Source organism: Haemorhous mexicanus, chromosome 5, assembly GCF_027477595.1.
Source record: "Haemorhous mexicanus isolate bHaeMex1 chromosome 5, bHaeMex1.pri, whole genome shotgun sequence".
NCBI lineage: Eukaryota > Metazoa > Chordata > Aves > Passeriformes > Fringillidae > Haemorhous > Haemorhous mexicanus.
This window is the reverse complement of record NC_082345.1, coordinates 22,797,822-22,821,759: the sequence shown is the minus strand read 5'-3', so window position 1 is coordinate 22,821,759 and position 23,938 is coordinate 22,797,822. Positions and strand designations below refer to the sequence as shown.

The 23,938-nt window shown below is 40.3% G+C and overlaps 2 protein-coding genes across 22 annotated transcripts in view; both read right to left on the bottom strand.

Annotated features, from left to right (window-relative positions):
• Window positions 1–5,604, bottom strand: part of POLR3B (RNA polymerase III subunit B) — a 71,855-nt gene extending 66,251 nt beyond the window's left edge. Inside the window, exons 1-5 of one of the 3 annotated variants that reach the window (XM_059846258.1) lie at window positions 5,439–5,604; window positions 3,921–3,953; window positions 3,343–3,399; window positions 3,198–3,262; window positions 2,757–2,832 (exon numbers count right to left, since the gene is read on the bottom strand). In XM_059846258.1, coding sequence (XP_059702241.1) covers window positions 2,757–2,832; window positions 3,198–3,262; window positions 3,343–3,399; window positions 3,921–3,953; window positions 5,439–5,504 — 297 coding nt within the window. In that variant the 5' untranslated portion in view covers window positions 5,505–5,604. The remainder of the gene's footprint in view (window positions 1–2,756; window positions 2,833–3,197; window positions 3,263–3,342; window positions 3,400–3,920; window positions 3,954–5,438) is intronic. The other 2 variants (XM_059846257.1, XM_059846259.1) reach the window with 2 other exon arrangements.
• An 898-nt stretch (window positions 5,605–6,502) lies between these two features.
• Window positions 6,503–22,942, bottom strand: TCP11L2 (t-complex 11 like 2). Of its 19 annotated transcripts, none has more exons than XM_059846248.1 (12): window positions 22,800–22,942; window positions 19,874–19,995; window positions 17,726–17,899; window positions 17,412–17,574; window positions 16,340–16,472; window positions 15,981–16,101; window positions 15,048–15,268; window positions 14,038–14,174; window positions 12,840–13,027; window positions 11,304–11,485; window positions 10,345–10,517; window positions 6,503–9,767 (listed from the first exon to the last, which is right to left on the bottom strand). In XM_059846248.1, exons 3-12 carry the CDS (start codon window positions 17,846–17,848, stop codon window positions 9,523–9,525), a joined length of 1,686 nt encoding a protein of 561 aa, XP_059702231.1. In that variant the 5' UTR covers window positions 17,849–17,899; window positions 19,874–19,995; window positions 22,800–22,942; the 3' UTR covers window positions 6,503–9,522. The 19 variants fall into 19 exon arrangements, with proteins under 19 accessions (XP_059702231.1, XP_059702221.1, XP_059702225.1 ...); XM_059846238.1 differs by having other exon boundaries at window positions 19,874–21,771; window positions 22,800–22,939; XM_059846242.1 differs by having other exon boundaries at window positions 19,874–21,762; window positions 22,800–22,939.
• Between the last annotated feature and the right edge of the window lie 996 nt (window positions 22,943–23,938).

The window sequence follows — 23,938 nt, the reverse complement described above, 5'->3', positions numbered from 1 at the left end:
CTAAGATGTTGCCAGTCCTTAAGGTATTGTCTCTTCATGCAAAACAGGCCTTACTGCATCTGCTGAACAGAGCAACTCATAGCAGGTCATTCGTGACCTCACTGAGCATGCTTTACCTTTCAGCTCCAGGACTACAGGTTTAACAGTAGTCAGACTTGCACATTTATACTTCTGCAGTATTTCAATGTATTGATTATCTACTAATAAAAGGCAATTAAGATCATGCTGTGTATTGAAGATGCAGCTGTATGGGAAAACATGCCTCAAGAATCATCACAAACTGGATGCTTCTCCTGTCCACACTACACAGTAAACCTATTCTCCAGTAATAAAATACTGACATACACCAGCAGCTTTCAAGCCATGCCTTGCAGGAAACTAGGTGCCATTCTGCTCCCAGCAACTACATCCAATTTAAAAGTAACTGAGAACAATTCCATATTCTAATTACTTTAAATTCATCTGTATGAATAGTTAATGAAACTCCCATAAGGACTGGAGGAAAAAGAAAGTTCGACATCCTCTTTAGTACTGCTTGGGGGAAAAATGCCTTGGGATTCTCTGTGTGTCCTTTTTTAACACAGGACAGAGATATAAAATACAAATTACAGTGTAATATTCCAGCATGTGTATTTTTGTATCACCTTCCTTAAGGTAACTTCTTACTATAGACACCTGAAAGTAAAAGACAAGCATAACTTGATATACACTCAGACCCTCATAAAAATCTAATGATTTTAGGTGGTTTTGGGAAGGAATTTTATGAGCTTTCAACAGAGAAATACAACAGCAGACTCCTAACTGTCTAATCTATTTTTTTTTTGGCACCCAGGCTTGACCTGAGCAACTTCTTATTTAAGAAAACAACTGTGGCCTCCGTTTGTGTACAGCACACTGAAAATAAAGAGAAATTATGCGCTAGCATTAAGCATCAATGAGAATATATGAGAAACAAGAGTATCTTATTCTAAACTCAAGGTCAATATGCTCTATAAGCATTTACTTTGCCTTCTTCTGCATGTACAATCACTTTAGCTATACAGTAAACAAGCATATCAATACCTAAATTCTTGAATATGAGTTGTTTGCCACAATTTTTTGCATGCAATTTCATTCATATGAAAGAAAGGATTTCTGTTACATTTTTTTTGCATGTTCACATCTACTGACTGAACATTAGCTACACATTTGTGAGATGCAGCAACTATCATGTATTACACCTGGCTGAGTTATTGGCTTTATTTCAAAGCTTTCCATCAAACCAAATGAGATTTGAGTCAGGTCACTGGAGACAGAAAGTGGCTATGCCCAAGTGGCACAGCTGATTCTTACAGAATTTCTCCAAAGCACAGAATATATTTCATTATAGTCTAGACTGGATGACAAAAAAGACATTTTGTTGCTGTGAGGGAGGCTCGGGACAGCTCAATATGAGAGTTCAGCAAGCTTCGTTTATTGATTAGAGCATCAGACATTTAAGCACAACACATAATAAGCTCATGCATATTCTGTAAGCTAAACAGTCTATTGGTTATTCTTACTTCCTCATTCTTTACAACTTAGATCTCCTTTTGCTCATGCCTGCTCTCGGCTACATCATTTTGCTATCAGACTACAGCTATACCGAAGGCCACTGCGGCCTTGCAGGTGCAGGGACTCAGATTAGCTGGGTTCGGTACTTTTCCAACTCCTGGTCAGCTAACCAGAGCATGTCTACGTGACTTTTGTCATGTAACTAGTCCCTAACAATATTTCAAGTGTTAAGTGGATACAGCAAGGAAAAAAGCATCTGATACATGAACTGAGTTTTGAGGTTGACAACAGGCTGCATGCAGGTAAATAAGTGCAAGTTCTAAGCTCAGTTCCCCCTTCAGAGGCCAAAAATAAGTGGTCACTATCTCTGTTGCAGTGGTATAAATCTCAAAGCACAGTAACAGGAGAGAAATAGTGTGTTCCTGAGCACTTTGAAGGGAACTGGATGGCTCTAGATATATGAAAGCAATCCTGAAAAGTTAAAAGCTTATGTCAGCGTATGGCTTTCTCATACATACAGAAACTATCTTATATCCTGTTGGTCAAAACCAAGAGACTTTCTGATGTCAGTCACAGCAGCAAGTCCTCCAACACAGATCTTTATTCCAGAAGTACACAGTCCATTTGTTAACCTACATGCCTACAGCACTGCAATGAAATTAAATATACTCCCCAGAAGGATAATGTTCTTCTGCAGCTTCTTGTAATTTCAACAATTTCCATCTGTTTCTGCTTAAAAGTTCCATGTTTGCTTTCAGAATCAGACTTTTAAAATGTGAGCAAAAAATCAGATACAAGGTCCCAGAGACTGGAAAGGAAACAGAGACTGAAGTGACCTATGGCGCAGAGAGTAGCAAGGCTAATATTAAAAAGATGTAAATAAGAATATCAAAGAACCCTACATTATGGCATGAGGACTTCAGCTCTGTCATGAGGAGAGCCATAAGATGAAGCAAGAGAACTACTTTTCACTACTTTCATGGAAATCCACTCAAATTCAGCTAACACAAAACATTGAATATAGCAAAAATCCTCGACAATTTAAAATAAAATTAAAAAGCTTTATTCAATGATGTTTAAGTCTCCGAAGCTTCTTTTACAGTGATGGTGGAACGCAATGCACTACCTAATGTAACACGCACATATTCAAAATTACATGCAGCTATTATCCAAGACATTCCCAAGATAAAAAAACTCAACAAGATAGATGCAAAAATTAATACCTCATGAGGTGATACGGGTCGTGTCACGTTGAAGCTTTCTTCCACATCTGGAGTACCCACATAGATATTGAGGTACCTGTAATACAGTTTCAAAATAAGCAATGAGGCAAATATTTGTCAGGTAACATAAAGGAAGCAAAATCTTACATGCACTGAAAAATCAAATTACTTGATGAACACAAGTTGATTAATAATGAGCAATGGTTCTTCCCAAAGTAACTCATTGTATTTGGGCTGTGGTCAAATAATAAAAATTTAGCCTGCATGTGCAATAAACCTTTAAATCTTCCCATCTTTCATTGCATTAACCAAGAGATAAGTCACAGAAAAGACCCTCTTGATTTATACCTACACAAGTGCTTATAAACACTTTATAGCTGATAACAAACCCATGAGATAGTACTCATGCTGCTACTGATATGGAAAGCATCTCATGCTTACTTCAGGTACCACATTGGGTCAGCATCACTTGTCACTTTTTCATTGGCCTTCATGATTTTCTTTATCTGGAGGAGAAAAAGAACAAAATGGAACCATGGCCTTTGAGTACTAAGAGCCATTCTCCTCCCATCCCAGGAAAGCCTACCTCGACATTGATGAAATAGTTGAATGAGTCTATGTGCTGCTTCACCAGTCCTTTCACCTGAAAAATAATGCACGTAGCAAATAAAATCAGCTTCAGTAACGTTAATCACAGAAGCCAGAAATTAAGATACAAGCATTTATAACTGGTTTTGGATAACTGTGCTAAATTCTTTCAGCTGACAAACTTCTGGGAAGAGGCTGGTTGCTCACTCTGGTTCTACACTACATTTCCAAGCTTACACTGGAGCTGTCATATAAAGAGCATGGATAGGGTCTCCGAGAGCCAGCAAAACAGGAAAATAATCTGGAAACATTATACATATACAGTATGGATTGAGAATAACCACACCAAAATGCAAACCTCTAGGAAGATGTCTCCACAAAATAATCTGTAAATTAATCAAGAAAACAATCTATGGACCAAGTCTATTGATAACTGCAAGGAACTAAAACAAAAGGCAAAATCCTCAGGAAAGTGAGGACAAGTATTCTGGGAAACAGTAAAAGCCAGAAGAAGGTAATGTAAAGTTAGAAAGGAGATTAAACATTCCCACCATTAAATGAATGTGAACCACTAACCTTTAGAAATGCTGGAAGAAGTCTCCATTTTTCCTGAAAACAAAAAACAGTTTGAAACATCTTACCAAGGAGTAGCCAAACGTCTAACGTGCTGAGCCTTTTTGTCTGCATGTTTAATTGTTATTGTTGTTTTTTGAACAGTAACATTTTAAATCAGATACATTTAGGAAAAAAAACCCAACTGTCTAAAGCCAACAGAGATGGATAAAAACTACCTGGATCATCTCAGTAAACCATACATGCAGTATTGTCTCAGGATGCAATGGCACACTGCCTTCTCTAAGAGCAGCTTATGTGAAAATATATTTTTCTGAGAAAATTCCTTAACACCATGTCCTCATTTAAGATCAACTAACATTTTTTTGGATTTTTTCTGTTAACACTGTAAATTATATTTCTAGAAAAGGAAGATTTCCTACAACTTTTACTTTAAAAAATACATGCAAGAACCTGGGAGCAGCACTTGTTTTCTGTAACATCTATCAGGACTCTAAATCCTACAAAGATTTAGCAAAAGTACTGACAAGTGCTAATTACATCAAGGTTCCGACAAACTTTCCCCAATTTCTAATCTTTGACAAGCACAGGGAGCATCTCCTTATGTCAGCCCCACTTTCTCCCACCACGGCAGTACAAAACCTTGCATATATCTTTGGCTGGAGACAAAACCCTTTTAATAAAAGGGCTGCCCCCAGCCCTCATATGCTTCTCCTTCTACTACCATTTAAAAATACTACAAAATTAAATAACCAAAAAATCCTGTAGAAAGTTGTTGGCCTTCTTCTATCCACAGAAATGTTGAATGCTCTTGGCTTTCAGCCTCCACTGCTGCTGTTTGTTAATCTACTAATCTTGCTTGTGATCCCAGTTTAACATCTAATAATGGCAAAGCTAATGAAGTAAAAAGAAACATATGCCGTATGGTGTGGCTTTTAATACTGGTCCTTCGTGGTTTATGTGCAGTAGCGTTTACAGTCTGCAAAGCTGCAGAGTGGTTGATTTCAGGTTTTTATGATTTAAATGTTATGTCTAAAAAAAGAGATTTAATCTGTTAAATAGTAATGCAATTAAACTGATGACCTAAGGATGAGACTAATGATTTTAATCTTAAGTAAATACTGCAAGATCAGGCTGGAACGTGCACGAGGCAGCCTGGTGCAGCGAGAAGTGACCGTGCCACGGCAGGGGGGTGGAAGGACGCGAGCTGCGAGGTCCCGTCCACCTCAGACCGCCCTGCGACTGTGCGCGCGGGACACAGGCGGGGCAGAGACTGGGGACGAGACGGCACCTCAGGAGGCCGGGCCGGGTTCATGAAGGGCTGCCCAGGGGCAGCTCGGACCAGACAACCCCCCCATCCCACACACACAAACACACACCGAGCGGTGCAACACGGGCATGGGGGACTCCACGTGTGCGCCGGCAGAAGACTCCTTCCACCCCACCCCAGCTCAGCTCGGCCCGGCTACGCTCTGAGAGAGCCCGAGACGCGCCTGGCCGCTTGCCCCTTGCCCCGCTGACCTCCACCGTGTTGACCGGGGCCGCCGCCTGCTCCGGGGTGAGCGCGCCGAGCCCCAGCGCCTCCATTGTCACCCGCGCACTGCGGCGCTGCAGCACAGCGCGTCCCCCCGCGCTCCAGCGCGGCGCCCGAAGGTTCCGGCCCCGCGCAGTCCGGGCGCCGCCGAGCGCTGAGTGCAGCCAGGCCACGGCAGCCCGCCCCGCCGGGGTACTGGGGAGCTGGCAACGCCCGGAGGTCCGCCCTGAATCCCCGAGCTGGTCACCGCCCCCCGCCGGCGCAGCCGGGGGGCCGGGAGGAGGCAGGGACTCGGAGCAGTTGAGCTTTAAACGGCTTTCCTGCAGTTTTTAGCACGTTAAGCAACGCGGGGCACCAGCTTTTAGCGTTATTATTGTTATTGAATGTTGTAGCTGAATCACCTACAAATGTATTTGTTCTCCTTTACAAGGGTCGGTGGTACAGAGACACCAAAATTGCAGTCAGATGGGGAGCTACTCATCTGCCCCAGTTCAAGATTAAAGGAGAAGTGCTACTGATCTCTATAGCTTTCTGTGGCACTAAGGTTGTGAGATATATATTTGTAAATATAATAACTGGTAAGTTCTAAAAGAGTGTGAAAACAGCACATACAGACGTCTGCTCTGGCACAGGTTCCACAAGAGTAATATTCACGGGGTTGGGTCTGGGCTCCCCACATCCTGGACATTAAGGCCCCTACCCGAAAGAGGAGCAAAATTTCAGACTCCTTCCTTTGGTTTCCTGCCTAAAGCACACAGTCAGTGTAGAATTTAATACGTGGCAACCCATGTTTAATCCATGCAAGGCCTCTGACGGGCACAGGGGGAAGCTTGGACCAGCTTTTCACAGAAGCCACGCCTGCAGTCCCCTCCCCTTCCAACTCTGCCATGCCAACCCAATACATTCTTCATCCAAGCAGTCAGATTTAAGCAGGCAACTGTTTTGAATATTATTTGTACAGCTGGGTTAAAGTCACTACTCTGCACTGGAGCTGCATCTGGGAAATAACAGAAAAACAGTCACAACAGAATATTAATGGAGTTATATATCGTTGGCATTTAACAATCTGTTGCATTTAATAACATTTGTGTAAATGATTTTTCACCATCGCTGATATCACAAACAAAATTTAATGCATACAAACCCTCAAATACTTGGTTTTTAACAAAGCTGCTACAGAATGGCATCTTTTTTCACAAGGACAACTTCTGAGTCAAGTGCATTTCAGCCACAGTAGCATAAACAGCATGCAACTCATGACATTAAACAGATGCAATGTCCCTGTTTGAAACATTAAATTAAAACACATTAAGCAATCACTTGAAACACAGGCCATGCTACAAAATGTCCTTTGCAAGTCACCTTAATCACCAATCCCCCCCCAAAATAAATGCTATGCTTTGAGTATTACTGGTAAAAACTAGTATGACAGTTTTTCCAGCTCATTAAAGAACTGAAGTTTGATAATTATTTGCACAATAGAACAGACATAAAATGTGAAAAACACCAATCACTTGTTTTTTAAAATTTTAAAGATTTAATAGTAATAAAATAGTTATAAAAATAATAGTACAATTAGAGTAATAATAATTTAGACAATTTGAATTAAGACAATATGAGACAATAAAAAGCAAAGAGTTACAGATGTCCGGGTACCTTTTTCTGGGCAGCACAAGCCCGAAAAAGGACACCCGTTAACAAAGGATTAACCCTTAAAAACAACAGCCTGTTGCATATTCATACACTTCATGCATGATGCATAAATTCCATTCAAACACAGGATTCGGCCTGGTCATCGTCAACTTCTTCCTCCTAATCCTAACAGCGCCTTCGAGGCGGGAAGAAGTTCGTTTCTTCTGATAATGGAGCAATAAATTCTTTTTCTCCAAAAGATTTAGGTGTCCTGTGGCTGCTATCTCGCTGCAAGTCCTTTCTTTAAAAAAAGTACCCTACACAGCACAGTTTCTATTTTAACAATTTTTATAACCTAAAACTATATTTAACACACTACTGAAGAGAATTAATACAGCATTACTTTCTAACACAACACATATAATATTCATTTTAATATCTGCGAAAAGCCAATCATAAAATACGCATTTTTCACATAAAATATTACAATTAAAAGTTCATAATCACATTATCACCTTCAAATGTTCATAAAATCCTTTTCTGGCTGAAGCTCAAAATCATGCAGGTATTTCTAAAATTGTAGCAAATTACTAAGATTCATTCCCTCTAGCTGTTTTTGAAATGCATTCTTCTCTTCATTATTTTGAATTGCCTACCAAAATTTCATATTCATCTGAGCAAGTCTGGCTTACCTAGTGGCACAGTTATGATGGTCTAAGAGTTCCTTTCTCCTAGGTTTCCCAGGAAACAGTTCCCTTTAAAACACGTATTCATCTTTATTTTGTGCAATGTTTTCACAGGGGATAGAAGTGCACTAGAAAATTTTCTCTAAAAAGGCATTTTGAAGAAAGTTTTCCTTAACATTTACATGTGACCAAAGTCCTTGAACATAGAACAACTGAATAGAAGTAATTTCCTTTGCTATAAAGGGTACACATTCCTGTAGAAATGTACTACAAAACCACAGTGCTAATAATGCCCAGGTTTTTTAGACCTTTATGATAGACACAGTAATGTACACAAACAATTTGTGTGACACATTATGCTTTTACAGGTTATTTTTGACTCTTCATAAAAAATAGGCTGTAATATAAAATACTAAAAGCAACTCTATCTTGTACCACACCAAGGTTTTCTATATATGACATCTTAGAAGGAATATTATATGGTAATATTTTAATATATCATTTTCAAGTAAATTATTCAATTTCATAGACAAGAACATGTCTATAATATGTGCTCCAGCACTATCTAATCTCAGTAATCTGAAATATGCAAGATAAAGCCTGTGTAAACCTAAAGTAGTTCACTTCCACATTTTTCTTTTTCAATCCTATTCATTTTCTGTATGCAAGATTCCCAATGCCTTAAATGGGAACCATATATTAGGGCCCAGTTCAAAGAAATTTGAGGAAAACAGGAGTATTTCTCACACACTCCGTAAAAAAAGTGAATATGATAATATTTTCAAAAATTGCTAATTACTCAGGTTCTTGCTTTCAGATCTAAGAATATCTTGTGAAAAAATTATATTCTGTTGGATAAGGGCATGAAAGGGGCAGTTCTTCTGTGGTACACTGTGAGGTCAGGGTTAAGTGCTTTTAAGGGAATAAAGGTTAGAAAGACCTAACTTAAAAATACTTAATACCCACCAATTACAATCAAAGATCAATACATACACATATTAAAGCTCTGTATGACCTCCAATGAATAAACAAAATGCTTTTAAACAAATTAATTATATACAGAAATTTACTCCCCCCCCAACATCATGTTTCTCAGATGTTTATCCTTAATCTCAATTAGAGTTGAGAAGTTCTGAATGATTCATACTTGAAATCACGAACACTGCTTCTGTAAGTGCTATCCTGCAAACAGCTTGTAACACTGGCATTCCTTAATGTAACAGAGGCAAAGTTCTGGGTCCAGTAATTGCAGGAGTACCTGAACTTGGCCTGGTTTGGTTACTAAAGCAGTTATGCAATACTTTCTTCTTCAAAGTATTCTCAGAAACATAATTGTTGTCTGAGGTGTTACTCTACAAAAATACAATGTAAGCATAGTATATTTTATCTACAGTTGTTTTCTCATTTCCTTATATGCATTGCTATATGTAAATATATTTGAGTTGAAAAATGACATTGTTTTGATGGTGGCAAAAGAGTAAGTATCTTTCCAACTCTTTCCCACTGCAAGTCATAATAAATGTTTGCTATGGAAATTAATAATTCTCTGGCTATTACAAGTGACAATCCATTAAACAAATATTTTTCTATTAAAATATATATATGACTCTGACATTAATTTCTTTACAGTGAATTTCAGAAACTATCTGTATACATTTTACAAGACCTTCCCCCATCAACAGTCACTGGAGTAGGCTGCTCTTAGAGTTGTGACTTCCCCGCTGTCTTGGAAGATTAAAAAAGGGTACATTTTTTAATTGCTAGATGTTTCTGCTTCTGTTTTCTCCATTGCTGCCTCAGGAAAAAGCAGTTTTCTAAGTATGTTTGCATAGAATGGTCCATACACTTTTTTATTGAAGTTTACAATGCTTGCATACTGAGATCCCAGAAACTCTATCTCTGTCTGAATCACAGAAAGGCCTCCTGGCATAGTAGGCGTACACTTCTGAAAACTCGGAAGAGCAAGCAAGCTTCTCATGAAGAGCTGGATTCGTTTGTCTGAAATGGAATATAAAATATGCTCAGATAATGTAAACAAATGTAAACCCAAGATGATGCCATAGTCACTTTGTAAGTACCCTGCACATCAGCACATCGAAAAATGCAACAATGTAAGCAACAACTCTTTCCCAAGATTGTTTTGGGGTGGGAAACAATACTGTAAGCTTCAATTTGGCTACTGCAAGGTGGACACAGCATAAATCTACTGCAGCAAGTTACATTAACTAATATGAAGTAGACTCAAAGGAAGGAAAAAAACCACAGCAGGTTTAAACCCAGAATGGACAGAAAGAAGACTAGACACTCATTTTATCTAAATTCTTCTCTAAAATACTAGGCTGCCTAGGCTGGTCTCTACACGCACTTTTACAATTATTTCCAGCTGTGACAAACCATGCTCTGCAGCATACCCAGAACACCACTTCCAAGTAAACACCATATCCTTAGTCAAGCAAGTATTTTACTGCAGTAAGAAAATACTTTTAGAAGATAATGAGACAGCTGATTAAGCTTGCTGGAAGTAAGTTTATAAACAGACACATACAATACAACAATTAGGTAGACTCTTACTAACCAATCAAGGAACAGACAGGATTATTCTTCTCAACAATATGAGCGATTTGACCCATTAAATTATTCTGCATTTCTTCACTAAGAATGGGAAGACTTCTTTCACTTAGAGACTTGTTCACTATGCTGCAAATCTGGACACCAATAGCATTCAGAGCCTCCTTCAAGTCAAAATTTCTGCAAGAAAGAGAAAAGCATTAAATTCTGAAGTTTCTGTAGCATAGGTTGTAAAGTGCCCTCACTTGACTCCTTTCCCTTTTATTTTCAACCTGCTCTCTGCCACGAGAATTTTGAAAAGTTTTCATCTTTTGCTGCAGATTTACATAAATCTACATATACAGGAAAATTTCTATGCGGAAGATAAAATAAGGACCTAGTTGTGATTCAAATGTGAAAAGTAATTTCATGCGTGCAACAGTTCACTTTATCCTTTTGCCTAGGTGTTTTTCTGGGCCACATGCATAGCATTTCATGAGAAAAAACAGAGTGGAAAACTCTTTAAAAAAAAACAGTCACATACATCAGACTTGCCTGTAGCACAAGCAGCCAAAGAAATAGGCAGCCAAGTAACTTAACTATCTAAAACAAGTTTGAAGCAACTCCGAAGAGGATTTAGTGAATGTACTGCCACAGTCACAGTATTAGGAGTGTATGAATGAACTTTACTACTAGGTTCCAAAATTTGTACATTAACATCAAGACTAAGATTTCATTAAAACACGTGTCTAACATACAGTGGCCTTGTATCATAAAGGGAATATATAAATGATTAAAATTCAGTATCTTTCTGTTAATAACAAGCACCAGCTATGATACTAGTTATTTACCGTCAAAAAGAGAGTTAAAAAAAGGAGTAAAAAAAGACCTTCTTATATAAGCACCAGCTATGACACTAGAATTGTTTCCAATTATTTACCGTCAAAAAAAGAGCTAAAAAAAAGGAGTAAAAAAAAAAGACCTTACTTCTTATTCATGCCTTCAAGAAGAGGAAGGGAGATCCTTTTCAGCTGGTCAGCGAAATCAGGCATATCTACAATTGCTGCACCCACCATGTTGTTTGTTATGAGAGAAACACAAGCTATGACTTTTAATTGATTGAGCTTTTCTCTCAACTCCTGAAGACGAACTTCATCTGTTATTAGAGTCTAGAATTGAAGCAATAATACTAATTTAGGAATAAGGAGAAGATCTAGGAAAGGACAGATCTAGGATGTAGTCATGAAGCACTACTATTTTTAATCACAAATATGCAAACCCAGAGGAGACAGCAACTGAAATACCCTAAATATGTAGTATAGTATAAAGTGGCATTATGTACAAGTACCAGAAGTAAACCTGTGGCGGGGAGAAAAGTAATGAGGAAACTGAGGACATTGCACCTTATACCTCATCACTGCTTACAAATCTGTAACCAGCAATTCAGCCCATGACATGGAATGCTCAGAGGATCCAGAGGACATTGTAATGACCAAGTTACAGACAGAACAGTCTTCTGGATTTGGGTGTCTTTTGAAAAAATGCCAAGATTTGTAATTGATGGGTAATAATGAACAACTGTGCTTGATAATCACCAGTTCAATGACAAGAGCAGGTTCTGCAAGTGATACATAACCTGCTCCAGGCAAAAAGCCAGCTGATCATACCAAGAACATAAGTAATCCCCACAGCAAGATGTAGCTGGAGTTCATTTCAGGTTACAAAGAGTTCATCCTGAGCAACACAGGGGCATTAACATCCAACTGGTTGGTAGCAATTTCATAGTACAGCAAGCTAGATCTACCAGAGGACATCTGTATGTAGATCTTACTCAAAACTGCTCACAGAAAGGTAAGGAAGTGGTTTCCCTTCTGTTCACTGATTGAGAACACCAAGGGCATCCCCATGTATTTAACAAGTTTTGTGCCAGGCCATCCTACATGTAGCTAAGGCCCTCTCTGGAAACGCAAATTTTCACCCTGACTGGTGACAAATTTCCCACTGGCTTTATGGGAAGTTGCAGAGGTCAGTAATCAGGAATTAGAGGGAAAAACTGAGCACTGAGTCTTGAAGCAATAGTTTACTATGAAAGGAAAAATACCTACTTTAGAGAACTCAAGTTTTTTACTCATTCTGTTCTGAGGAGCAATCCCACCAATTCCTGCTGCTGTTAGGAAAACAGAGTGCTACAATCAGTTCTTTTAAAGACAGAGAAAGCCAAGTACTGTCAATACAAGGCCCAGCCTTTGACCACAGCAAAGACTGCTCTTAGGGTGGAGCTGGTGAGCTATGATTGGAAAAACAGAGAACAACCTTTACCTTGTTCTTTTCTGGTTGTTGACTTGCCCATCTCAAATCTCAGAATGTGGACTAGAATATAATCTCCAAATGTCAGATTTACTGTGCAAAAATTTAAGGAGTCCAAAAGAGTATTCATTTACTGTCATCAATACCAGGTTTATTGTATCATACCAATGATTTCATATAGCTGGTAATCTGAAGACATCAATATATATTTCTTACCTCTGGAATTGTTTTGCAATAATCCCACTGTAACAGTTTCAAGTAGCCATTGTTTAGCACCAGTGTAGGACTAATAATTGGTTTTGAACTACTATCAGCACCGGGGCATGATGAAGACTCATCAGAAAAAGATGACAATTCATCTTCTATTGATTCTTTTATCCATTCTGTTGTGAGATTCAGGGCACCTAAGCATTGCAAATAGCACAGATTTACTGCATGCCTTCATCAAAATAAGCACTACCTTGAGAAAAAAAAAGATTTGTACACAGAAGAGAATTCAACTTCTGAAGACTTAAACATAGTGGACAGCTGAGTCTTCACAAATGGTAATTCTCTCACTTTCTTCCACTGGTCACCTTTAAATTCTACGTGGTTTCTACAAACCCAGCCACAAATTGTTAAGACTTCAGACAAGATTTTTTAGGTAATAGAAGTCTCAAAGTTTGAGTTCCCAAAGGATTGTTTTCCCTTTTTCAGAGATGCCTCTTATCAGATAGGGCGTAAGACTAAAAGGTAAAGGTGAAGGAATCAAATCAAAATGTTTGATTTTTTTCTGGTGGAGTTCTTCTCAGGCTGCATAAATGAACACTGCATGCCCTATCAGTGGCTCAGGGCTCCCATTTTAGAAGCCCCTGCTCCAGATGTTAGCACGCTTACTTATTCTTCTTGGAGGATATATTTCTGAACACTATTTAACCAAATCACACAAAAATGTGTAATGGTGGATCAAATTGACTTTTCATCATCTAAGAAATTTTGTTCAGAGCCTGCCTTTTGTTTATTAAAAAACAGATCTTAGCCATCCCAGCTTTCAGACACACTAACTGGTTTTACATGTTTACTTCACACTAAAAACCGAACAGTTGCACACAAAAGAGAAAAGGCTCATCTTATGGAAGGCTTCTGCATCCAGACAGCAAGAGTCACCACTTTTTTGTTTTTCAGACACCATCCAATTTGGCAAATATAAGTTTGTCTGAAAGTGCCTCAGATAACAGACAGACAAACTTGATGGCAAGTTAAGCAATCATCCACTGATAGATTGCTTGTCAAAAAATTTTCCCATTACCTACATACAGACAAGAAATTGAAGTTTTCCTCTAAGTTAACTTCAACTTGTAGAGTTTTCACAGCATGTATTTAAATAGGCTTCTTTTCAAAGAAAAGTTTGAATTTAATATACCATGGTACATACTTGGTGTTTCTTCAAGAATTTCTTGGAATTTTGTTCTTTCATAGTCCACCAAGTTATGCCAGAGGTATGGCCTAAGGCTTTTAATTGTGTAATTTGCCATATCCACTTTCATCAGGTCCAAAACATGGAATATTTGTCTGAAAAGAGGAATTTAAAATTTCACAGTTTAATGTAGTCTATTGATTTTCACCAGCACATATGAAGCACATGTACATTATCACTTTTATTTCAATTTTGGAGAAGTGAATGCCTTCATTGGCATTTCAGTGCAACAGATATGTTACTTCTCAACTGGAATTCTTGAAGATAAGGCTTGGCCTAAGTTAAAAAGAACAGCATTGATGTAGCATCACTAAACACTACAGCCCTGTTTTTCAAAAACTACATGAATTGGTATATTTCAGCCTAAATTAACAGATTTTAACTTTTTGGTCACTGACTGCATTAAGAGAAACAATCTTTCTGACCCAATTGTTTTGATCCCCATATAGATACACAGCAGAACAACTACCATTTAGTCTTAATGTTTCAGCATACCTCAGGAGCACTGTTTTCTGCCCTTTTATGCAAATGTTTTACCCAGGTTCAAGTAATAAGATCTTAACTAAAGAGCTTTTAAATCCGAAGTTTGGCCTTCCAGAAGAAGCATGCAATTAACACTTCAAGAAGAAACAGTATAACTGTGCTGTTTACTTTTTTTAAGAATGACCAAGACAGAAAAAAAGAGTTTCTGAAACAGATTATTGCAAGAGTTGTTGGTTTAGATATTCAGAGCTGCCTGGCTTCATCTAGTATCCTACTCATTTCATTACTAAGTGAGAGACACAATCTGGTCAGCATGTCAGATCTCTTCCTCTTTAATGCTTCAGGAAGCTCTCCTATAGTTTGAGAACAGGTGTTATGCAAACTGACACAACTTTAGACTTCCTTTACCCAGCCCCCCACCTTCCACAGCCTACTACTCTTTCAGAGAAGAGTTTTTTCTCCAAAAACCACACTCAAATACTAACCTCAGTAACTCTACAATATTGTCAGTTGCTTTTAACTGTTTTATGTCGTTGTCTCTTATTGGAGCACATAACTTTGCCATAGTGTTGATGACATAGTTAGCTAGCCCAGGAATATCAACAGCATTGTGTTCTGCCTGCTGTCTTATAAGATCCGTATCGAGAACTTCACAAATTTGATTGTGAATCCTGTTTGCTCCAGGAGTCAGGAAAGAAAGAAGAATCTAAATTAGAGGGAAGAAAAAAGAAAAAAGCTTATCAATAAAGACCAAACCACTTAGTAAGCACATTTGAATGAAATTTTAATATTCATGTCAGGTGTATATAGCTGACAGATTATAATCAGACCTATTATCAAAGGTTGTGGGGAATAAAGGACTGTTTGGGGAAAAAAAAAAAACCAAACCAGTACAGTTCTGCAAAAATGCTCGAACCAATAAAACAAAAAGCAAGTCAACAACTAGACCTGTTCAAAAGCTGGGAGGCTACCCTGTAAAACAAACATTTACTAACCTAAAGTTCTGAAAGACTTAGTGTTGTGCCAGGATTGAAGGTTTGTATGCTCACCTGTGCGATAATCAAACAATGAAGTTTAAGTGGGCAGGTGCAATCATGTCTTCATGCCCTAAGCTCACAGAATGGTTCTGGAAACAGGCTAGTAGAGATGGGAAGCTTTGGGAAAAGAGATGACTTTCAACTGATCACTGTGCAGTGAAAGCTGAGTGAACATGACACTGTTTGTTTGTGGCCCTATTCCTGGTTAATATAAATATACTACAAATAGACATCTATTTTCAGTTCTGGATAATCATAGCCTCATATTATAAAAGGAAAACCAGAAGGTGTTGGCTCAGCTAAGTTAAGCAGATCCTTCAGTAAACTAAGGGACTCTTAAAGCTAAGCTAACAAATCAATACAGAGAAGGAAGAACGTTACCTCCTTAACTTCCTCAAAGAGCTTGATAGCATGTTTGTATTCTGGAGGATCTTCATTCAGTTCTGATTCCAAATGATCCCAAAATGCCTTGTGTACAATTTGTTTCACTGTGCCTGCAAAGCTGTGGAGAAAGTCAATTAGATATGGAGAAGACTCCAAACTAGCTTCCATCCTTGTAACTGTTTCAGATGAGACTGATCACTTATTGGGAAACACACCTCCCCAGATAACTATGCCCTGCAATCACATCTTTCTTGGACAGCACATCATCATGTCCCAGAACACAGTCTAGATTGCTCCATTCATTTCTCCTCTCTTTCCAATACCAGCACTGCTTTTTACAAAATTCAAGCTCTTACCTGTTTTGTGGGTAGTCGTCATGTTTTATGCAAAAATTTGCATTTACAGCAATTTCATGAGCTAGAGTCCAGTTTGACAGATTTCTTGTAGCTGCCATCAGTTCATCAAATGTGATAACCTTGGGAGGGCTAGCTGCTGGAACAAACAAGATCACTTCAAGCCACCAATCTATAGCTGATAAGTGCAATTGAATATACTAAAACCTAGAAATTTTACTGCTTGCTAATTGGACTCCAGTACTCTGGAAGAAGGGACCCGAGATACCAAGTCTTTATATCTTCCTAAAACACTAACTCAGGAAACTCCCAGCTTATCAGGGGTGTGCATGTTTGTGGGGAAATAGCACACAAGCCTCAAAACATTCTGAGGAGCATTTTCATATTTCTGCATCTGAACTAAGATTTTTTTTCCTTTAAAATGGGATCTTGCATTCCACTGGTTTCCTACTAACTGTTCTGTCAAAGCCACCCAACCAAAAGTATGGGCAGTAAGAGATACCAGATGTCCACTATAATTCTGAGCACATGATTGCTATATTGCCTGTTGAAAAGGTTCTGAAGTTACTGACTTGCCAACCCCCCACTTAAAATCAGCAGATCTTCAGTCTGCTGTGAAATTAAGTTATACTCATTTTTTTAGGAGTTAGCAGCAATGACAAAACAAACTCTACACTGGAAAACGAGCAAATTCCCAAAGTTTCTAAATCCTTAAATTCTATAATTTAATTTAGTATTTGGAAGGCTGGTAACAAAGAAAGACAAAGAGCCAGCTGCCAACTGCAGCTCCACTAACAAGCTTGTTTTAATATAAGACTAAATTTACATAGATGTAAGAAGTAAGCATAGTCTGCAAATGCTTACAGACACAGAGAAACCACATTATAACCAAGATTTTATTTACCATTACTCAAATTCTCCTCCTTGTGCAATTGTGTGTTTTCTGTTTGATTCTAGTACTTATGAAAGAAAAATGTGAATTCAAGATTAATTACATGTCACTTGGTATGGTATTACAAATCTCTAAGTTACAGAATTAATTTTTAAGTGCAGGGATCAAACAGAAGAAACCCACCCTTTGCACAAAAGCGTATCTGGTTGAGTGGGAGGCTGCTACCAATGTCAAGGCTAGGAAGACCATGGTGACACACTTTTCTTATATTTTCTGAAGGGAAGGAATGCACCGGGAGACCCCCATGGATACAGCTGCTGCTGGTGTTCCACACACAGGAGATGCACTGCTTCACAGCAAAGAGAAAGCCATGCCACTCTGTAAACACTCTTCAACAGATTCAGAATACCAGGTTCTACCCATGACAGCAAAGAGAAACAAGGTAAGTTAGCCTTATTGGTCCATGCACAATGAAGGTAAGGCTGAAATAGGCTTACATGCTGGGGAGCTGGGTTTGCTTGAAGAATCACTGTTAAAGCTCTGCCTGGAATATTCTGAGTCACTGGAAGAAGCTGTGCTTTCTGAGAGCCGTGAAGAATCTGAGTCACTATTCTGGTCATCACTGAGAGGCATTCTGATTCCGTTTACCTTGTTTACACAGTAAACAAGACCTGGAAAGACAAACACAATTCCCATAAAACCAGCACTTAGTTTTGTTTGTTTCTCAAAAGTCAGCAACTGATCATTATATTGTGAATGAAGATCAAGTAGTTGCCTTTCCTAAACAGGAAAAGCAGAGGAAAGGATTTGGCTCGACAAAAACAGCAGAATCATATAGTTACCAACAAACTATACCTGTTCTGTAAGAAAGCTTTGCACCTTCAGCTGTTTCATACCTTAATGATTCTGTGAGAGACAGTCCCTAAATTGGCTGTATTTAAAAAAAATAGAAGACTACCCACAGAAACCCCTGAAGCTACTTGTTACAAGAATTTTGGTAGTTTTCAATGTCCATAAAGGCATTTTGTGATGTCACCATCCCCCACCAGACCTTATGAAGAAGTGGTATTTAGCAATGAGTTTCCTTCCACAAACAGGCTGCACAGAGTGTAACAACTGCAAAGCAAACACAAAAGTTGCAGGGGGAGAACAGGCAAGTAATTCAGAATGTTACACTTCTGACAGAGTGTAGCTCAAAGTCTGGCCTTTAGGTGGGTCTGTGCTCAGAATCAGATCAACAATGGCACAGACCCCAAAAAAAGTCCTCCTAGGGGTGAAGGAGGATGGATAGGTTTTCTGGTTTAAGTCAATTGGCAACTCTGAGCCTCTAACATTCTATTTAGCAAAGACAACAACCTCCACTGACAAGTGTTGTGCTTCATAGTGTTTCTGTCTAGGTAAAGAAACTGCCTCCCAGGCAGATAATCTACAATTGCAGAAAATGTGGACAGCTGCACAGTGTGATACAGATGATTAACAACTGCATGACAGGAAGTGAAAAATATGTCCATTATAATATTAAAATGAGAACCTGAAAGTCAGCTGTAATTACTACCAAAGGAATTTGGCCCAGATACCAAAAGTAGCTGTCCATCTCTGATTATGGCCATGAAGCATTCTATAGTGGACTTCATGAAATGACATAGGCAGCAGTGGTTTCCATCAGCAAATTTAACTAATATATAACTTCATTTCTTATTAAATCACATCAACTTCAGTAGGCAGAGAATACCACACTTTGCAACTGCTGAATTTGGAAAAAAAGACACTTTTAGCAATAAAAGGATGATCTTTGTACTTATGTGAATCAACACATTGTGGGGCCCTGGGATAGACAAAAGGTAGTGAAAATTAAGATTTCTTTATACTGGCACCTAGCTACAGCTTAAAGCATTTGACTTTTTGGGTACCAACTCATCCTGAAAAGGCCTTTATAATTTGATGAGCACTCCCCTGTTAATTGAGATTATTAACATTACTTAAGTGTGTGTTTACTCTTCCTCCTCTCCCAAGAGGAAAGAGGATGCCCTTAAGCACCTTATTTATGTCATACTTTACACCTGGTTTTTCTGTGAAAAGAATTGGTAACATTAGCAAGAACACAGATAACAGTTTATCACAGTACTGGAGGATCCAGTTAGAGATACTTGACTAGAAAAGAGAAGTCATGCATTCAGAACTTGCAACATTACCAGTGATGCTAAGCATCATAACTCTTATTAGAACAGCAATTTCTTAATTTCTAACAAGCAAATATTTAAAACAGTATAGGCTAAACAAGACAGAGTTGCAAGAGAACCTAAAAAACAATACACAAAGATATTTTGCCTTGAAAATTGTATTTAAGTTACAATTAGAAATGGGTCACTAGTTAATGCTAGAGAATGAACAAACTATTTCTTCAATTAAAATCTGTGTTACAGATCTCAAAGTTAGTGATGATCAAAAACTAGTTGTGACAAACTAGTTATAGAATATACCTGAGGGTCTTCATGTTGAATTGCTCACTAAAATACAATAACACTGTACAGAGCCTGCAAAGTTTTTATTAACCTCCAACTAATTTTTTTTAATCAATATAAGAACACTGTATTTCCAGACTTTATCTTGTACAACACTCCTTTATTTCCATATAAATAACTAACCTCCAAAAGATTAATGTTGCAGCATGTGGTCCATCAAAATATTTGATTAATGTTGTTCGCAGTGTAGTGGCCCAAAGTCCTGTAAATTGCTTGCCGAATGTGAGCAATTCACTGCGTGTCTACTGCTTCAGTTCAGGTGTTAAGAAGATGGAAGAAGGTAAATGACCATTAAAACCCCAAATACTCTCACACAATTTACACATCATCATTTCATGAATTACCTCTTACTTCTAGGTATGACAATGTTAATAAGCTTCAGTTTTGCAAGGTCATTCTGAGATAAATACTAAACCAGTCATGAAGGTGAGTCAGCACTGCCATTTTCCACCCCATCTTGATTTCCAAGAAGATCAAGTGGTTAAGGCAGAATTAGAAGTCTATATACATTAAGTCCTTAAGCATTAGTCCCAGCAAAGGATCAATGCAAATAGTTGCATTTCAAAGATGCACATGCATTTTGATGTATCTAGACCAAACCTGCTCCCACAATATATGCACACATAGAGACAGCAGAGCTGTCAGCAGGGTGCTTCAGAAGGCTTCATTTAAGTAAGAAGTTTCAACACTGCAACAGGAGGTGACACACAAAAAACCACTGCAATCTTTCGCCACACTAAATACATTTCCTAGTAGAATGCTTCAAGCACAATAGGAAGTAAGAATGGGTGCACTCTGCAGATTCAGAACATTATTGCTAAATTCTACGTTTAAAAGATAAACACATCAAACTAAACATACATGAATATACAAGCAGAACCTGCAGGGGCCATCTAAAACACTTAGGCAAAAATACAGTCATTGAGCATATGAAAGGTAAGTACAAACCAAAAATGGCAATTCTAATTAGTTACAACAATAATCAACTGAGTCACTTGGTCTTTGCTTTATAGCATACACTGGAAGAACTGATTTTCCTTACATTTTTGTAGATAGCACAGAAGTTCTCATTATTAACTAATGGCCATGTTCATTTAGAACTTTAAATTAGTATAACAGTCACATAAAAATGTGTCAAAAAGCCCTTCAGCCTTGCAAGATCTCTCTGTAACTCACCATTTTGGATACACAATACCATCTTGTTTTTTTTTTTAATTTGCTTATTAATTATTACATATTAGGCTGTTGTTTTAATACACATATTAATATACCAATTGTTCTATTAAAGGGTCAGCCTGAAGTTACAACCTGCTTTATTCTGCTGCATTAAAGACTACACCCACATTTACATTTATATTAGGCTGGACACCATCACAGTGGGCTTCATCACACCATTTGCTTTCTTTCAATCAGTACCATACTGTAGGGTTTTTTAAGGATAAACTTTTTGGAAGACCAAGCTAAAAGTATCTTCTACATGTACCAACCCCAAGATCCCAGCTAATTTAACAATGAAAATATAAATTCTCACACTTCTGCTATTTAGACAGGTGAGGATTATTCTTTTTAGTAAAAAGAAAATTAATACAAAACTGCAGATGCTTAAAGGCATCTTGTTCTTAATTGGTTACTTCATCCCCCAACTAGATTCTTCATTTAGAACTTATCAAGACTGCAAGACTGGGTTAGTTTTAGAAGACACAAACACACTTTTTATTTCTGTAGGTTTGCTTTAGAAGTTATTTTACAAAGCACCTGGGGGGAGGAGGGAGAAAGACAGTTTAACAGTTGGGTATTTTCTTCAGACACCATCTTCAAGCAAAGGTTTTTCACAACCCTGCTTTGTTCAAAGGAAGTGTGCAGGGACACAGACTTACGAGTGCTCTGTCCAGTTTTACCACTATGAAAGTCTGAACTTTGTTTATTCTGCTGGGTTCACATTCTTACTATCTTCAAGCTGGCACCGACTGAATCTCATCTGGTCTCGAGTTTCCCTTTCACTGACTCCACCTCTGTCAGCACTCATCAGACGAGAACAGAAAAGAGCCTTTGTTAGGAGTTACTTGCATTTCCGCCGCTATTTTTCCCAGCTTACAGCCGACATATCTCCCTTTTAGCTTTCTAGTTTCACAGCTCTTGGAAGAGACACGTCTCTTCGTGAAGGCTTAAAAAACTCGGTTGGCGAGAGTGAGCCGGGCCGAGCGCCCCGAGCGTTGTCCGCGGGAGCAACCTCCGCCCGGACAGGTCGGTGATAGGACCAGGGGCCATCCTACCCACTGCCCGCCCCCGCAGGGGGAGCGACACCGAGAGGAGCCGGCGGCTCCTCCTCTTCCTCCATCTGTTTCACTGCCTGTCTCCTCCCCCAGCCACATGTTTTAAACACTTAGCAAAGGCAGGAGTTTGGCACCCTCCGACCAAAACAAACAGCGTCTCCAAGGACAGGTCCGGGGGGAGGGAGTCCAGAGGAAAAGCAAGGAGGGAACACTCCCTATCAGCCCCAGAGAAGTCGAGCCCGGGCACCCGCCCCTAAGCGCCCCAGCCCCCATCCATGCCCCGGGGAGGTCTCGGGGTGCCCCTGCCCTGCTGACCAAGGCTGCAGGGGGGGACTCTGCGGCTGCGCCCGTCGGGGCGGATCGTCCCGGCGGACACTAAGAGAGGGGGAAAGCCCAGGAGACACGGGGAAAGGAGAGAACTACGGACCCAGCGCAGGAACTGCAAAACCCACCTGCTGCAGCTGGTGCCCCACCGGTGCAGCAGAGCGACGGGCCAGTTCACCACCTCCCTGCCACCCACACCGCACAGGAGGGTGGCAGTCCCCGAACCAGCACTGTCCCGGACTCACCCCGCGACTCATCGCCCAGCGTGCCCGGACACCCCGCCGCGTGTCAGCTCCGCCGGCCGGCCGGAGCAGTCCTGCCCTGCTGTCCGGTCACTCACCGCTGCTCCTCGCCGTTTACACAGCGCTCGCCGGAGCCGCACACAAACCAAACCAAACCAAACCACCCCACCCCCACCCCCTCCGATTTAAAGACCCAGCCCAAACTATTACTGTCTTCCTCGGGCATGTCCATCTCTGACGGTGGAAGCGGGGAGGTGCGTCATCTTTTCCTGCCTGCCTGCGGCGAGTTATTCGAGGCGCTTGGGCTAGCCTCCGCTTATGCCAGTAGAAACTGTCCGCATCTCCTTATTCTGCCTGCGACCGGGCACTAAGCTTGGGGAAATATGCGGCGACACGGGAAGATACTTCGACGGACTCCCCCGCGCTGGCAATGGGCCGTGCCGCCGTGCGGGGTTAGGCCGGGGGATGGGTCCGGTGGTGTTTACGGAAGGGCCCCGGCCGTCCGGGCCGGCGCCGCCCCGGCCCCGCCTCCGGGACGGGAACACCGACCCCGCAGAGCCCGGGCGTACGGGGTAGAGGGGCTATGTTCCGCGGGGGACGGGGGAGCGCCCCAGGCCGTGTGTGCCCGCTTTTGTGCACTGCGCTGCAAAGGGAGCTATAACGACGTTCCTGCCCTGGTTTCCTTACCCTCTCGATGGGGGGGGGGGGGGTGGGGGTGGGGTAGTGTGGCGCTCCTCCACGCGCCATCTTGGCTCCCCAGTGCCACCCCCGTCACCGCGGCTTCAGAGGAACTACTCGGCCCCGTGCTGAGTTTAGTCACCCGTCTCGCTCACGGCTGTGGTGTCTGGAGGCCTGCTGAGCGCCCACTGAGGAACGCAGCACGGGACAGTGCAGCACTATCATTATAAATGCTTTGCTTATTGCTGCATTGACCTCATGCACTGGCAGCTTCACGCACCTACTGGGCCAACAGTACCTGTCAGGGTCATCACCTCTTCCTGTCACAGAAGCTACGTGCCACCACTGCCTCACCCACCAGGAAGCACGGAGGGCAAAACACCAGCAGTCATCTCTGAGGCAAGAGCTCACTAACACGCCAGCCTTGCCCATCATGAAGACAGAGCTCCCTTCCTGCAGATAACCTTTAGCACACGTGGTGAACTACACAGAACAAACAGATGTTGTATTCGGGTAGACCAAAGCCCACTGTAGGTCCCATTAACATCTGCTATAATATCAAGGACTCGAAGCAGGGAACAGAGTTTGGCTACACAAGTGCCAAGTGCCTGGCTGGAGAGGGAGCGCTTGCTTGCAGCGATGCAGAGCACCTGTCAGCCTGGCTGTCAGAG

Coding starts and splice junctions, on each gene's coding strand:
- TCP11L2 (XM_059846248.1), bottom strand. CDS start 17,848: ATGACCAGAATAGTGACTCAGATTCTTCACGGCTCTCAGAAAGCACAG. Junction 16,102..16,339: donor GACGACTACCCACAAAACAG/GTAAGAGCTTGA, acceptor CTTTCTCCACAG/CTTTGCAGGCACAGTGAAAC. Junction 13,028..14,037: donor AATTCTTGAAGAAACACCAA/GTATGTACCATG, acceptor TGCAATGCTTAG/GTGCCCTGAATCTCACAACA.